The 14,094-nt window shown below is 38.7% G+C and overlaps 1 protein-coding gene across 3 annotated transcripts in view; it reads right to left on the bottom strand.

Annotated features, from left to right (window-relative positions):
* Positions 1-14,094, bottom strand: part of DAPK1 (death associated protein kinase 1) — a 90,388-nt gene that overhangs the window by 20,243 nt on the left and 56,051 nt on the right. The window contains exons 10-18 of one of the 3 annotated variants that reach the window (XM_027880787.1): positions 13,878-13,967; positions 13,376-13,468; positions 11,689-11,808; positions 10,500-10,598; positions 9,602-9,700; positions 8,370-8,468; positions 6,775-6,972; positions 4,495-4,692; positions 2,818-2,916 (exon numbers count right to left, since the gene is read on the bottom strand). In XM_027880787.1, the coding sequence (XP_027736588.1) occupies positions 2,818-2,916; positions 4,495-4,692; positions 6,775-6,972; positions 8,370-8,468; positions 9,602-9,700; positions 10,500-10,598; positions 11,689-11,808; positions 13,376-13,468; positions 13,878-13,967 (1,095 nt within the window). Of the gene's footprint in view, positions 1-2,817; positions 2,917-4,494; positions 4,693-6,774; positions 6,973-8,369; positions 8,469-9,601; positions 9,701-10,499; positions 10,599-11,688; positions 13,469-13,877; positions 13,968-14,094 lie in introns of those variants that run through there. The other 2 variants (XM_027880805.1, XM_027880796.1) reach the window with 2 other exon arrangements.

Below are 14,094 nucleotides of genomic sequence, written 5' to 3'. Positions count from 1 at the left end.
ATGGTCTATCTGGACTTCAGCAAAGCCTTTGACACTGTCTCCCATAATATACTCCTGGAAAAGCTGCAGCCCATGGCTTGGACAGGGGCACTCTGTGCTGGGTCAGGAACTGACTGGAGGGTCGGGCCCAGAGAGTGCTGGTGAATGGGGCTGCATCCAGCTGGCGGCCGGTCACCAGTGGTGTCCCCCAGGGATCAGTGCTGGGTCCAGTCCTGTTTATCATCTTCAGTGATGATCTGGATGAGGGGATTGAGTCCATCATCAGCAAATTTGCAGACAACACCAAGTTGGGAGGGAGTGTCAATCTGCTGGAAGGCAGGAGGGCTCTGCAGAGGGATCTGGATAGACTGGAGAGTTGGGCTGATTCCAACAGGATGAGATTCAACAAGGCCAAGTGCCGGGTCCTGCTCTTTGGCCACAACAACCCCCTGCAGCGCTACAGGCTGGGCACAGAGTGGCTGGAGAGCAGCCAGGTGGAAAGGGATCTGGGAGTTTGGATTGACAGGAGGCTGAACATGAGCCAGCAGTGTGCCCAGGTGGCCAAGAAGGCCAATGGCATCCTGGTCTGGATCAGGAACGGTGTGGCCAGCAGGACGTGGGAAGTGATTCTTCCCCTGTACTCAGAGCTGGTGAGGCCACACCTTGAGTATTGTGTTCAGCTCTGGGTCCCTCAGTTCAGGAAGGAGGGAGCTGGGGTTGTTTAGCCTGGAGAAGAGGAGGCTCAGGGGTGACCTCATCACTCTCTAAAACTACCAGAAAGAAGGCTGTTGCCAGGTGGGAGTTGGTCTCTTCTCCCAGGCAACCAGAAGTAGGACAAGAGGGCACAATCTTAAGCTCTGCCAGGGGAGGTTTAGGTTGGATTTTAGGAAGAAATTTTTTACAGAGAGGGTAATTGGGCATTGGAATGGGCTGCCCAGGGAGGTGGTAGATTCACTATTCCTGGAGGTTTTTAAGATGGGACTGGATGTGGCACTTGGCCTGGTAACCACGGCAGTGTTGGATCAAGGGCTGGACTTGATGATCTTGGAGGTCTTTTCCAACTTGGTTGATTGTAGGATTGTATGATTCCATGATTTTCTAAGGTCACTTGACAATGTTCATGCAACCAAATTCAAAATCAAAGTAGTCCCAAAATAGGCCTGAGCCTAGGAAGGAGGCAGGGAATTCATAATACAGCTGAATTACTTAACAGTGCTGGAAAAATGAACTCTTGAGAAATGGTACACTGAGAGAAGAAAAAGGTAATTAATTCTACTGCACTGGCTGAGAAAGAGTTGTTAGTAAGCTTTCCAGAACAGTTTAACATCCACCTAGCAAACTTATGCAAAACTGAAATCTTAAAATCATAACATGCAAGTTCCTCCCATTCTCTCTTTCTTTTGCTTTCTCTCTGCCACCACGCTCCTGGAATAATGCATCGTTATGTATATTCTGTCTGCTTCTCCTGCTAGATTTAGTATCAGCAATATTTACTTTGTAATCTCCTTCAAGCTGATCTAATCTAAAGACATAAAAAGTATTTTTATCTTGGCAGAGATACAGGCAATTTTACCAAACCAACACAGCCGTCATGACATAAATGAAGTGCAACAGCTCAAGAATTCCCCCATCACCTTTTTATCTCATCCCTACAGTATGTAGTAGTGAAAATACATACACACAATGGTCCAAAACAAACAAACAAACAAGACAAAAACAGGTGACAAAGGAAATCTGTAGAACATCTCACCAAGTCCACTGCATGCACATTTCATTACTATCGATTAATAGGTGACATGGCAATTACAATCCAGTAGTTATCAAAAAGTAATTAGGTGCTAAACTTGTTTAAGCCACAATTCCAAGTGCACTGATATTCTCCTGCTAGGTAAGATACATGCTTAGAGGAAAAAGACTGCAGTGCAAAATCTAGAGGAAAACAAAAAAAATCTTGTATTTTCTACCAAATGATACAGAAGTTGTCTCCTTTTTCACCTCCATCACAGCTGTCTCAGGAATAATTTGCTAGAAAAAGAACTTTGAAAATGTTGGACTCAACTAAAATCTAATGACAACATGTTTTCAACATATACAGCAAAAGTTATTTCTGAGCAGAATACATCAGTTACGGTGAGTAGCAATGTAATGTGATCCAATGGATCTGAAAATAAAATAAGGCTACTTTGTTCAAAACAGACATAATGTACGATGTCTATAATGTATCATGCATTTATTACGTAGGCATGATGAAGGACACTTCATTCCTACTGTGGATATGTCAGTTAAGAGGGCGTTTCTCACCTTACTGAGAATCAAAAATACCTTCAGTGACACTAATTGGAAGCAGTGGTACTGGATGATCTGATATGAACTATTTGTTTCACAAGGATACTTGCAGGCTAGTTAACTTATCCATGCAACCACACATCTTCCATCATAAAAATAGATCTTTTTAAGCGCATGAAAGAAAGGATAATATTTAGGATTCATACAATGCATTTGTACATATTTTAAATATGATGTGAAATGATGTACATATTGATGGCAGTGGCCCACTGCACTTACAGAAAACACGATACATAAAAGTTATTCTTAAGTGAAGAAATTATGTGTAGACAAAGTAGTAGCTGTACTGTACCATAATCAGTTCCAAATTCAGTTGTAAGAAAGGAAAAAGTAGACAATAGAGATATAACATATCCTACTCATGTTGTATGACGTTCAAAAGACTTTTTTTTCATTTCTAAATGTATTATCCTTTTCCTACACCTCTCTATTAGTTCATTTCCTACAACCATGCATAAAAAAGTAAGAATAACAACAACGCTCAATACTTACAGAAGTTAATGCTTCTACATTGGCACCAGTAACACAAAGGAACCGGACAACATCAAGAATGCCATTGTTTGCTGACAGATGTAAAGGTGTTCTTCCATACTAACATGGGGAAAGAAGTGTCATTACATTAGTTAAAGAACTTCATTTAAATTTTATTACTAATACTCAAAGATATTATACAATTGTACGTACTGATACACAGCAAAGGTCTTGCAAAACTGCAAGAAAAAGTACTTTTGATTACAGCTTAAGATAACTGCGTAAAATGCAATTAAAAACAAAGGAACAACTTTATAGCTAAATCCCTCACAACTGTGGAGAAATCCTTTAGAGTTTTTTGGCTATATTTGAGACTGTCTTTTTAATTCAAGAAAATTTAATTGCATATTTCTTAATTAAATATTAACCACTTAAACAACCCTAATTCCTTAACCTTTAAAACTCTAGGTTCTGTTTCAGTCGAAGTATTACTGAAGACTACATATCTGCAGTCTCTCCCTTCCATTCAAAGGAATAAAAAGAATGAATGAAAGCAGCCTGAAAAGTTATGGGTTTTTTGGTAACACAGGGAGAGTGCTGTAAAGTATTGCTTTCCCTATTTTTTTTTTTTTTTCATTAATTTCTTCACTGACAGCAGGTCCTCACAACATCCACTTCTGGTTTTAACTTTTTTCATTTGATTTTAATTATTAAAACTGAAAGTGACTGCACTGGACAATCATCAAGCCAAAAGCCTTATTACTCTTTTTACCTGGCTAATAAAGTGCCAGTGCTTTGGAAATAAATAGAAGTGTTAACAGCAAAGTATTATTGTCAGAATATGTACTTTTCCAGATAGCAACATAAAGATTCCTACAAGTAACTTTTGAACTTTGAAGCACACACAAAATTTAAAGAGGGCAGAGAAAGACATTTAGACCTAAATATCAAGCCCTAAGCACCACAGCCTGTCAGCAGAGCTCAGTGGCTGACCCTGACCTATTCAAACTAAAGTTTCCTGAAATAGCTTACTTTTCGCTTAAAGATCTCTAGAAGAAAAGTCACAATGTTAAACCTGTAAAGCATCAGATTTAGTTAATCCCATACCCTGCAGCATGAGCACAACAGTAGCAGCAAACAAGGCACTAGTGTCTCAAAGTTAAGGGGCAGGTAATTAAACATTCTTTTTGGGAAGCGTTACAACAATTATGGATTGCTTGCACTTCTAGCTGGCAGTGTGACCAATAATCTCTGCAATCAATATTTTTAGACTTCCAACATTTGGCGGATTTTTCATAAAAATTTACCAGTCTTCAATTTTGTGTATAAATTACTGTTACATATGAAATCAAGACCAGCAGCAATGCATTTCATCATCCGTTCTTCAGCACCTAGATACAATCTGCATAAAGCAAAGTTATACAGCTAGGGAAGAAGGTTGGCATATCCTTCAGTGCTAAGAGTTGAGTGGCAAGATATACTGTGATAATTCACCTGGGTTCTTTCTTCGTGGATCTTTAATAATTTATTCAACTGAAAAAACTTGTGAGACAAGTCATTTAATGCTCTGCATTTGGCCATTTCAAGAGACAGAAAAACCAAACTAAAGACTTTTTCATACTAGAGAACTTTAAAAGGTCATCTATTGTAATACATGAGCTATTAAACAATGTAGTACAGCACCCATATTCCACTTACCTTATTAGTGACATCCAAACCGCAATTTGCTTCACAGAGTGCCATCACAATAGGCACGTTCCCATCTTTGCAGGCCACATGCAAGGGAGTGTTGCCATGTCTGTCCTGGAAATCTACAAAACATCCTTGACTGATGAGAGTTTTAACTACTTCTGTTTGACATCTTCTCACAGCAAGATGCAGGGCTATATGACCATCCTGAAATCACAACACAGCTTGTAAGTGAAATCTAATAATGCTAAAAATCAAAGTAATTTAGTAAACTGCAAATCAATCTCATGTCACTGGATGCATCACCTTGCCTCAAGAAATACAATGTTTTTAATTTGAAGGTGAAGGCAGGGAGATCAGATACAGTATCTGTCGGAACAAATAAGCCATGCGATAAATAAAAGCAAATTTCTATTAAGCCACTGGGCTTTGCAGTGGAATGGATGAAATGCAAATACACATTCTTTACCAACAGCTTTTCTAGGAGATAGTGACCAACTGTAACAACTAGCTGAATATTGTAAATTCTATTGAAAACTCTAGTGTTTACTGATAGAAGTTAGTGATGCAAAAGTCATGCAATCTGCTTAGTAATAAGTAAATTTAGAGACAGACAACTGTGTGACAACTTAAAGAGACAATGTAACTGGAAAAAACAATTTAACTGTTTTAGAAGCAAAAATTTTTTTCTGAACTTACTTTAATAACTATGGAGTTAACATTAGCAATAAAGGTAGCCAAAATGACAACCATACCAAAAATATAAGCAATGAAATTTGAAATTTATTTGTTGGGATTATACCATGAAAGACAAAAACTTATTCTGTATCAAATGAAGTCATATTTTTAAATACTTCCTATTAGAAATGGGTATGATCTGTCCAATCCATAGGAATCAAAGGCAACCAGCAAATCCATCTCTTTTAAGTTGATAGTTTGTTGCCAATTACAGAACTCAATGTTCCCACCGTTTTTCAAAGAGTGTAACTCATGAAGTGGTAACTGATAAAGAGCTAATGAATCACTGTAGTGGGCTGACCCTGTCTAGAAGCCACGTACCCAGGTAATAAAGCTGCTCTCTCACTCTCCCTCAGCAAATGGACAGAGGAGAGAGAAAAAACAGCTAAGGATTCATGAGTTAACAGCTGGGAGAGGTCACTTACTGATTACCTTCACGGGCAAAACAGATCAAAGTAAGGATAGTACTTAAATTTATTACTAACAGGATAAGAGCCAAAGAGTGAGAAATAAAACAATCTTAAAAACACTTTCCCCCTCCTCTCCTTCCTTCAGTGTTCTCCCTCCTCCCCCCCAGCAGTGCAGGAGGATGGGGAATGGGGGTTACAATCAGTTGTTGTTTCAGTTGCTGCTCAGAGGAGTCCTTCCCTTGCTCCTGTGGGGTCCCTCCACAGGAGACAGTCCTTGATGGACCTCTCCAGCATGAGTCCATTCCTCAGGTAGCAGTTCTTCCCAAACTGCTGTCCTGTGGGTCACTTCTCCATGGGGTGCAGTCCTTCAGGACTGCTCTACTGTGAGTTCCCCACAGGGGCCACAAGTCCTACCCAGGGAAAACCTGAAACCTGCTCCAGAGTGGGCTGCTTTCTCCATGGGCTGCAGGGCCCCATCTTAGGCCTGCCATGGGATCACAGCCTCCTTCATGCATCCACCTGCTCCAGGATGGCCTCCTCCATGGGCTGCAGGGGGGTCTCTGCACCCCGATGGTCCTCCATGGGCTGCAGGGGCACAGCTGCCCCACCAAGGTCTGCACCACGGGCTGCAGGAGCCTCAGCTCTGGTGGCTGGAGCACCTCCTGCCCCTCCTTCTGCACCGACCTTGGTATCTGCATTGTTGTTCACATGTTCTCACTCTGCTCTTCCCTGGCTGGAATTCTTTCTGTGCCACAACCTTGTTCTTAAATATGTTATCACAGAGGTGTTATTGTTACTCCTCAATGGCTCAGCCTTGGCCAGCAGCAGGAAGTCCGTCCTGGAGCCGGCTGGCATTGGCTCCATTGGACAGGGGAAGCTTCTAGCAGCTTCTAACAGAAGCCACCCCTGTAGCCCCTCGCTACCAAATCCCAAGCACAGAAACCCTTACAATCTGCAAAAACTGAAGCACAGAAAAATAATCAGTGGGCAACCATAAAAACTACTGCAGTCATCAACAGTCTCTGTGTGAACTACTAAGAAAGAAAATTCACGTCACAGAAACAATGCTGACTGGCAGCACTCGAAGCAATTCAGAGATATGTCTGTCTCTGTGACACCTGTGACCTTGGACGTAACTAACCTTGTCTGTTGCATGAAGGTCAGCCCTGTGTTCTGCCAAGCATTCCACAATATCATGGTAGCCCCTAGCAGATGCTGTCAAGAGTGGAGTCTCCCCTTCTTTGTTTTTAATGTTTACATTGCAACCTGCTTCACAGAGTGCTTTGGCAACAGAGTAGTAGCCGTGCCAAGCAGCACAATGCAGTGGGGTTTCCTCCTCCTGCCAACACAGAAAATTAAAAAAAAAACAAAGCTGAACCAAACTAGAGGGAGAACAATTCCCAACTTTAAAATACAGAAAGATGACAGGAAAAAAAAGACAGTCTGCTAAGTAAGCCTTATAAAAAGATGTTGTAATTTCCAATATTGACATTCTCAAAGCAAGAATAACTTCAGCTGACATACCAAGTGATTATGATACCTTCCATGTCAGTAAACTTTAAATGTATCCATGGTCCTGAAGCTGTCTTGGTCTCTCACTTGAAAACTGATCCTAATTCACAAGCAACTTCTACATCCTGTGTGCTGAGAGTAATCCAGTATTTAAAACAGACCAATCACTAAGGAGATGCAAATCCCACCAGACTTGCAGTTTGAGGTAGATCACCTTGCTTACCGTATTCAGAAAGCATATCCCAATGATTTAGGAACGCAGGTACTTGGAAACCTGAGTTCTTTAAACACACATCGCGACAACCCTTTAAAATGTCTGCCTTTTGAGTTCAGTTGTGACTGAAGTACTATTTTGCTTTTTGCTTTAACACAGGAAATTTCAAAATGTTCACGTGCAATCTCACTGTACATCAGAACAGCTAGGTGGAACCATTAAGAAACTCAAATATTTCACAAAAAATATGCTAAAAGCAGCCCACTGAAAAGCAGGGAGGATTAAAACCCACAAAAGAAGTATTTGGATCAAATTTTAAGAAGTGGGGTCTCCTTTCTCTACCTGGCAAGTACCAATAAGGAGACAATCGATGCTGATAATAGCAGAGGACTTGGACTGTACTCAACGTTTCTGCAAAAATCTGAGGATAAAGAAATAGACAAAGAGCATGGGCCTTTGGCCTAGGGCTGCTTGAAAAATAAAGGTAGTTCTAGAGGATGCAGCACTTGGGGAGGCTTGTGGAACTCACACAGTTAAATGTGGGTCAAGTGGATTTTCTTTTTCTATTAAGCTTCTTCATTCTTGCTTTTTTGACAACAGTTCAGAGCTTCAAAGAAACTCTACCAAGCCTTCCCCTCATTTTCAAAAATGAGCTTGACACTGCAGAAAAATCCCATGGCAGCTAAAACCAGGCAGAAATTAAGGCGAAAACTAATAAAAATCTCTAGCTGAACTGACAGAGCACACACCACTCTCTATTCCTTTGTGATACTGAGTTTCTCCACCTTTAAGCTTTCATTTTTTAGAGAACCTGTTTCATAACAGTAGTAGCTTCTCACAGTTTTTTTGCATAGTCTTTATCTAATAGGAGCTATCAAAACCTCCATAATTCTGTTAATTTTTTTTTTCAAGTGCAAACATGCCAGAGGCTACAAGGCAAGACTCAGAGTTCTGACCACTCATATAAAGCCTTATTTGTTGAAAAAACCCAAACAGTGTTCATGACTCACCTTGTCTTGAAAGTCTGGATTGGATCCAATGCTACAGAGAAACTGAACCACATCCACATGCCCATACCGAGCTGCAACATGGAGAGCGGTCTCCCCAGACTGCAATTACAGAACATGCCAGTGTAATTTCATATGTCACCCCTAGATATACACTGCCTGTACACCGTGCACAGCCTGAGTGCCTGTGTGCTGCATGGGATATTCCTCCCCCTCCACAACCCAGATGCGCAGCTCTGGTCAGCAGAGCTTACAAACCAATTGTACATGACAGATATACCACCACCTGACAAGTAGTTATTTCTTCAAAGGCTTTCTTTTTTCAGAACCAATTTTCCTACATTATTTGTTCCAAATCACAGCCACAATGGGATTTCTGAGCAATATGAGGAAGCTGTGTGTGCAAATGTTGTTGAAACAGATGTCCTATTTCTATTCATACTATTTCCATATGCAACCCCACCCACTCCTGCATATTCAAATGTAAGGAACTGGCCTAACAAACCTGGGTATATCCTGGTGCATTTTGGTCATTATGTCTAATTATTTACAACACTTTTTTGAAATTATATGAAAAAGAAATGGTATTTTTATTAAGAGAGTAACCTCTTTCATAGTAGCCCTATCAGGAGTCACACCAATTTTTGTAATGTACCTTGCCTTGCACTAGTTTCCTCAAAAAAGCAAACTGTGTTTCACAAGTAAAACTGCCTCTGTACTGGAGCTTTGGCTAGTATAAAAACATTGTCATGGTATCAGACTAACAGCAACTAGTTTCTAGGGCAAATGTTGCTCAAATAACACTGCTGAAGACAAGGTAAGTGCTCATCAGCTATAAATTGTTAGGCTTCCTTATACTCAACTTAATAACAGTCAAATTTACTTGTCAGACAAAAGTGATTTTCAATCAAAAGGAGTGAAAAACAGAATCACGATTTCACCCTTAGTTCCAATGAGAAATCTAGTCTTCAAGTGAAAATTAATTTAGATTTGTACTTCCCCACCTACCCATCATGTACTCACCACATTTGACATGCACGCTTGGCTAACATTTGTCAGGAAAATAATAAGTACATCCAGCTCCTGTAAAGCTCTGTTATCACAGCCCTCTATGTCAGCTCAGAAAACCACACTCAAAAAGCCAGTCACATTCTTGGAATTACGACCCAGCTGAAAATCATTCCAACTGAAAAACTTCTCTCTTTGCTAAGATAAAATTAGAGAAGAAGGCTTACCTTATCCTTAACATCCAAAGGACATTCATTATCATTGAGAAATTTCAGCATTTCTACATGACCATGTCGAGAAGCCCAATAGATTGCATTAGATCCAGCCTGCCAAAAATATTTGATTTGAAAAGTTATTAATCAATTTAGAATCCCAATTCTAGATGTTCAGCAGAGGTATACATGCATGTAGATGTATACAGATACACTGAAAAGCTATTCAAGCTTATATGAACACATTCACTTCTGAAAAAAAATTTTAAATTGGTTTAACAACCCCACATACTGACAGTGACAACAAAAACCTCTATGCAAGGATGATTAACAGGATTACTAACTGTTAGCAAGGATAATCCTCTTCTCCCTTGTTAGGGAATTTTTTAGAACAAACAGTCATGAGATAAAAACCTTTCTTCTGCTTACTTTGCCATCTACTAGATGGAGAAGCAGACAGTTGTTCAAGTTTGCTTTAAATAAAAACTAGGATGTTACAGCACATTTTGAAAAAAAAGCTTGTTGCAAAGCATATCCTCCATCAAATATGAGTTTTAGTTGCGATATTCTCCATGGCTAAAGAGTGTATTTATCATTTCATATTAAATAGAGTTCACATCTGTATTTTAGGGCAATCACTAATTTGAACTAATTGAGGCAGTTTTGTAAGCATGAACTACATTTTAAGATTAGTATTATTCGAATTACTTCAGCTAATAAAGTGATTAAAATCAGAGGATATGCACTCATAACAAACGACATTACTAAAGATTTGTTTTTGCTGTGGAAGACAGAAAACAGGATCTACAGCTCAGATTTTTTAATTTCCAATACAACTTGGTCTGAACTGCTTGTCTCCTGCTAACTGTACTGAAAATCTTATAAAGAACAGTTGACAAAGCAGAACTCCAACCTTATCTTGAACATCAATACGAGATCCACGCTTTAAAAGCAACTGAAGCATCTGAATGTTTCCACAGCCAGCAGCAATCAGTAGTGGAGGGGTTCCATGCTAATAACAAAATACAAGCAAGAATGACATAATTAATTTTTGAAGGATTAAGGAAAGAGCGTAAGAGAAGCCAGGCATTGAATGTTATCTCTGGATTTCCACTTTCAAATTAAGTCTTCAGGAAATACTGTATGAGAATAATTATACCTTTATTAAAAAAAAAAATATTGCACAGCAATTTTCCATATTTTTGAACTGAGTTCACACTATACGACGTATCACACACTAAATGTATGCTTTTCAAATTAGGACTATCAATGTTAACACTAGTTTGGCAAGAACACTCACTTTGCATCTTTGTAGCTACCACACCACTTCAAAGCCACCAGCAACATCTAGGAAAGTTAAATGGGACTGCACCATTAAAACAAAAAATACAGTGATTTCTTATATGGTTCAAGACCATATCATAATAAAATAACAGACACTTTACTTCTATATTGCTCTTCATGAATATTTCTCAAAGTAATTTGTAATGAAGGTCAGTGTAACCATTAAAAAAAGTGAAAATTAGAGCAGAGATGATTTCTCCAAGGTTAAACAGCTGAGCCAGCACAAGAAATTTGGCCTCGTGGCCTCAGCTCCAAGACTACTGTTAGTGCAGCAGCAGTGCACTGAAATACTGTAGTGGGCAAGCAATTTCTTTACTGAAAATGAACACCACCATCTAACATTAGGTTCACATAACCTTTTTCTGCAGTTTAGAACTTCTGTTTCTAACAACTCTTTGCAAAATCAATTTTGGCAGTCTAGTTATTCCTATATATTCTGCCATCTTCATCTGCCACAAGAAACAGCAACTGCAGAAAAAAGCAAAGCTGATATCTGATATACTACAATTCTTGACAATAGATTTAAGTAAAACCTTTCAAAGGCCTAGGCAAAACGTCCCATTTTAGGCTCCATTTTAATGTAGCTTAAGAAGATTGAACACAAAGCAGGTTAAATTTCTCCTAAAAAAAAGGCAGAATTATTTTCCATCCCCTGGTCTTTTCAGTTCAGGTGTTACATTTCTATTTTACAACCATGTTGCTCTATCCAACAGGATTATAGCTAGTCCCCCACGCACCTCAACACAGACCCACACTACCTTGTTGGGTTGATTGACATCGTAATTTGTCAGAGATCCCAGAAGGTGCTGCAATCCAGGTACATTGTCATCATTGATGGCATGAATAATAGCTTTCATCACAAAAGAATCTTCTTCATCCTTGCAATTAAATGAGAAAGAAGAAAAATTATTAGCTTCAAGAAAAAATCCCTATCTCAACAGTTGCCAAGACATCTAAAAAAATTAAAACCTAAAATTTTCAAAGTATTTTTTTATAAAAGAGTGCTTCAGCTGCAAGTTGTAATCCTTCATGAAACATATGGCTAACATGTACATATGTTATTTGAAAACCCACACTAAAAACCCCCACACTTCTTCTAGTACAATTTGCTTCCCTCTTTTTCACACAAATCCCCATTACTCACTGAAATTCCAAATAGGTTCTTTTATTAGGTGTATTCTTTTTTCCTCCTAGGACTTTCAATAAATGGAATACTTGCATGACAGGAAACTAATTCCATGCATATATGTGAACATTAAAAAAACCAAAAGGTACACAAATACCAACTGAAGCATCGGGTTTTGTGCCATCCACAAATATGACACAGGAGAGGTACTCTGGACCAAACTTTCATCTATTCCAAGGAATCAGTTAAAAATCTAGAATGTAGATACCTCTGCAGGTTTAACTTTGTTTTTCTCCTATACACTAAAAGAACTGAAATTCAGAGAGCCCATTATTTGGATTGCTCTTACCTCCTCTCTCCTGAGGTTTCAGATTTTTTTAGGACACTAACATTAGGCTACAATCCTTTCTGCTGGAACACAGGAGTGAAATGCTGATCCAGTGTTAAAAGACATACAGATAGCTGAGGTGGGGGAGAGGGTGGGGAAAGGAAGGCAAGAAGATAGAACAAAGAGTACAGAAGCAGAAAGAGAAGGAAAAGTGGAAACATGAACACCAAGTTGCACAGAAGGGACACAGGGAAGATAATATGCATAAAAGGGGCTCTGCAGAATTTTTGGAGTTTGATCCTATTAATGCACAGAAAAGATGATATTACCCAGATCTAAACGTATTGATGCACATTCTTTTCTGATGACAGGAAATTTATGAAGTATGTATTAGAACTTGTGAAGCAAGCTAAAAAGAATGCTTTTGGATTTACAAGCATTTGCGATCGCAAAACATACAGCAATTGTTCTCAACTACTCAACACTAGTATCCATATATAAAACCAGAAACTGAATACTGGCCAACTTTAAAATTTCCTCCTTAAATAACTACTTGTTGTGATACTGCTGTCTAGCATTCAGTGGATTTAAGAGGGACTCGATGATTTTGAATATTCAGTTTAAAAAAAAAGGAAATATAAGGAATATTATTTTACTGTACACAACGAGTAAATTCAAATGCCACTTTTTCACATTACAGTTGCTACAGTACAAAAAATCCTCCTGAATCAAATTTCAAAACCAAGACAGATGAAGTTTCGACACTACCTATCAGCCTCAGTCTGGTAATTAATGAGGTAAATTTCAAGGTTTGTGCTATGCAGAAGATCAAACTATGGGTAAATGACCTCTGTAGCCTTAAAACCGATTTCTTCCTGCATATGAGATTAATTTATTATTTACACTTTCAATAGCCCAATATTTCTACTAATTGGAAACTTGTAATTTTCATCTGCAGTAAAATGTTCTAAACATATAAGAACACACTTACCAGAGTATCATCACTTCTAGCGACACTCATGTTACTTCTGGACAAAAAAGATCTTGATAATCTTTGGCACAAGGATATTAAGCGCACTGATTGCTTTGTAGTAACAATAAGAAAAAAAAGTATGTAAAAAAATTAAAACAGATACTGGTGATAAAATGCTATTGCAGAGATTTTAAAGGACTTAGCAAAACAAACTGAAGTTTGATTTCAAAACCCCCATCTGCTTTGTATATTGCATTTGAAACTTCAACTTCTTTTGGCATTTATAATCCAAACAGAAGCACAAAACAAACAATCCACATGCACACAAGCATTTGTATGCAGATCATTTACAGAGAAGCCTTCTCCCATACCACCATGCTCAAACAATTTATTCCAAATGACAGAGGAATGTGCTTCTTCTTCCTTCTTCTCTAGTCCTACATGCACTATGTTTCCCTGGAGCAGGCAATGCTACTGCATTTGTATGTGCAACATTTTGATGCATTATTGAATGACTTACTTTCCATTTTCGTCGTGCTGCAAACTTTTTGAACTTCTCCATATTCACTGCAGAAGCTTTTCTGCTACGTGCTTGCTGGGTGTCTTTAGGCTATGAGCAAAAGAAAAATGAAGCTGTTCTAAAATATCCCATATTTTCTGTATGTAAGGCTGTCCTTCAGTGATGGTTTCCACTCATATTATAATAGTACCCTAATCATACTATAATAATAAAGTAA

Source organism: Empidonax traillii, unplaced genomic scaffold (assembly GCF_003031625.1).
Source record: "Empidonax traillii isolate 1590-97213 ecotype Southwest subspecies unplaced genomic scaffold, ASM303162v1 scaffold6:size4315531, whole genome shotgun sequence".
NCBI lineage: Eukaryota > Metazoa > Chordata > Aves > Passeriformes > Tyrannidae > Empidonax > Empidonax traillii.
The sequence above is the reverse complement of the archived record's forward strand: the minus strand, read 5'-3'. Positions and strand labels throughout refer to the sequence as shown.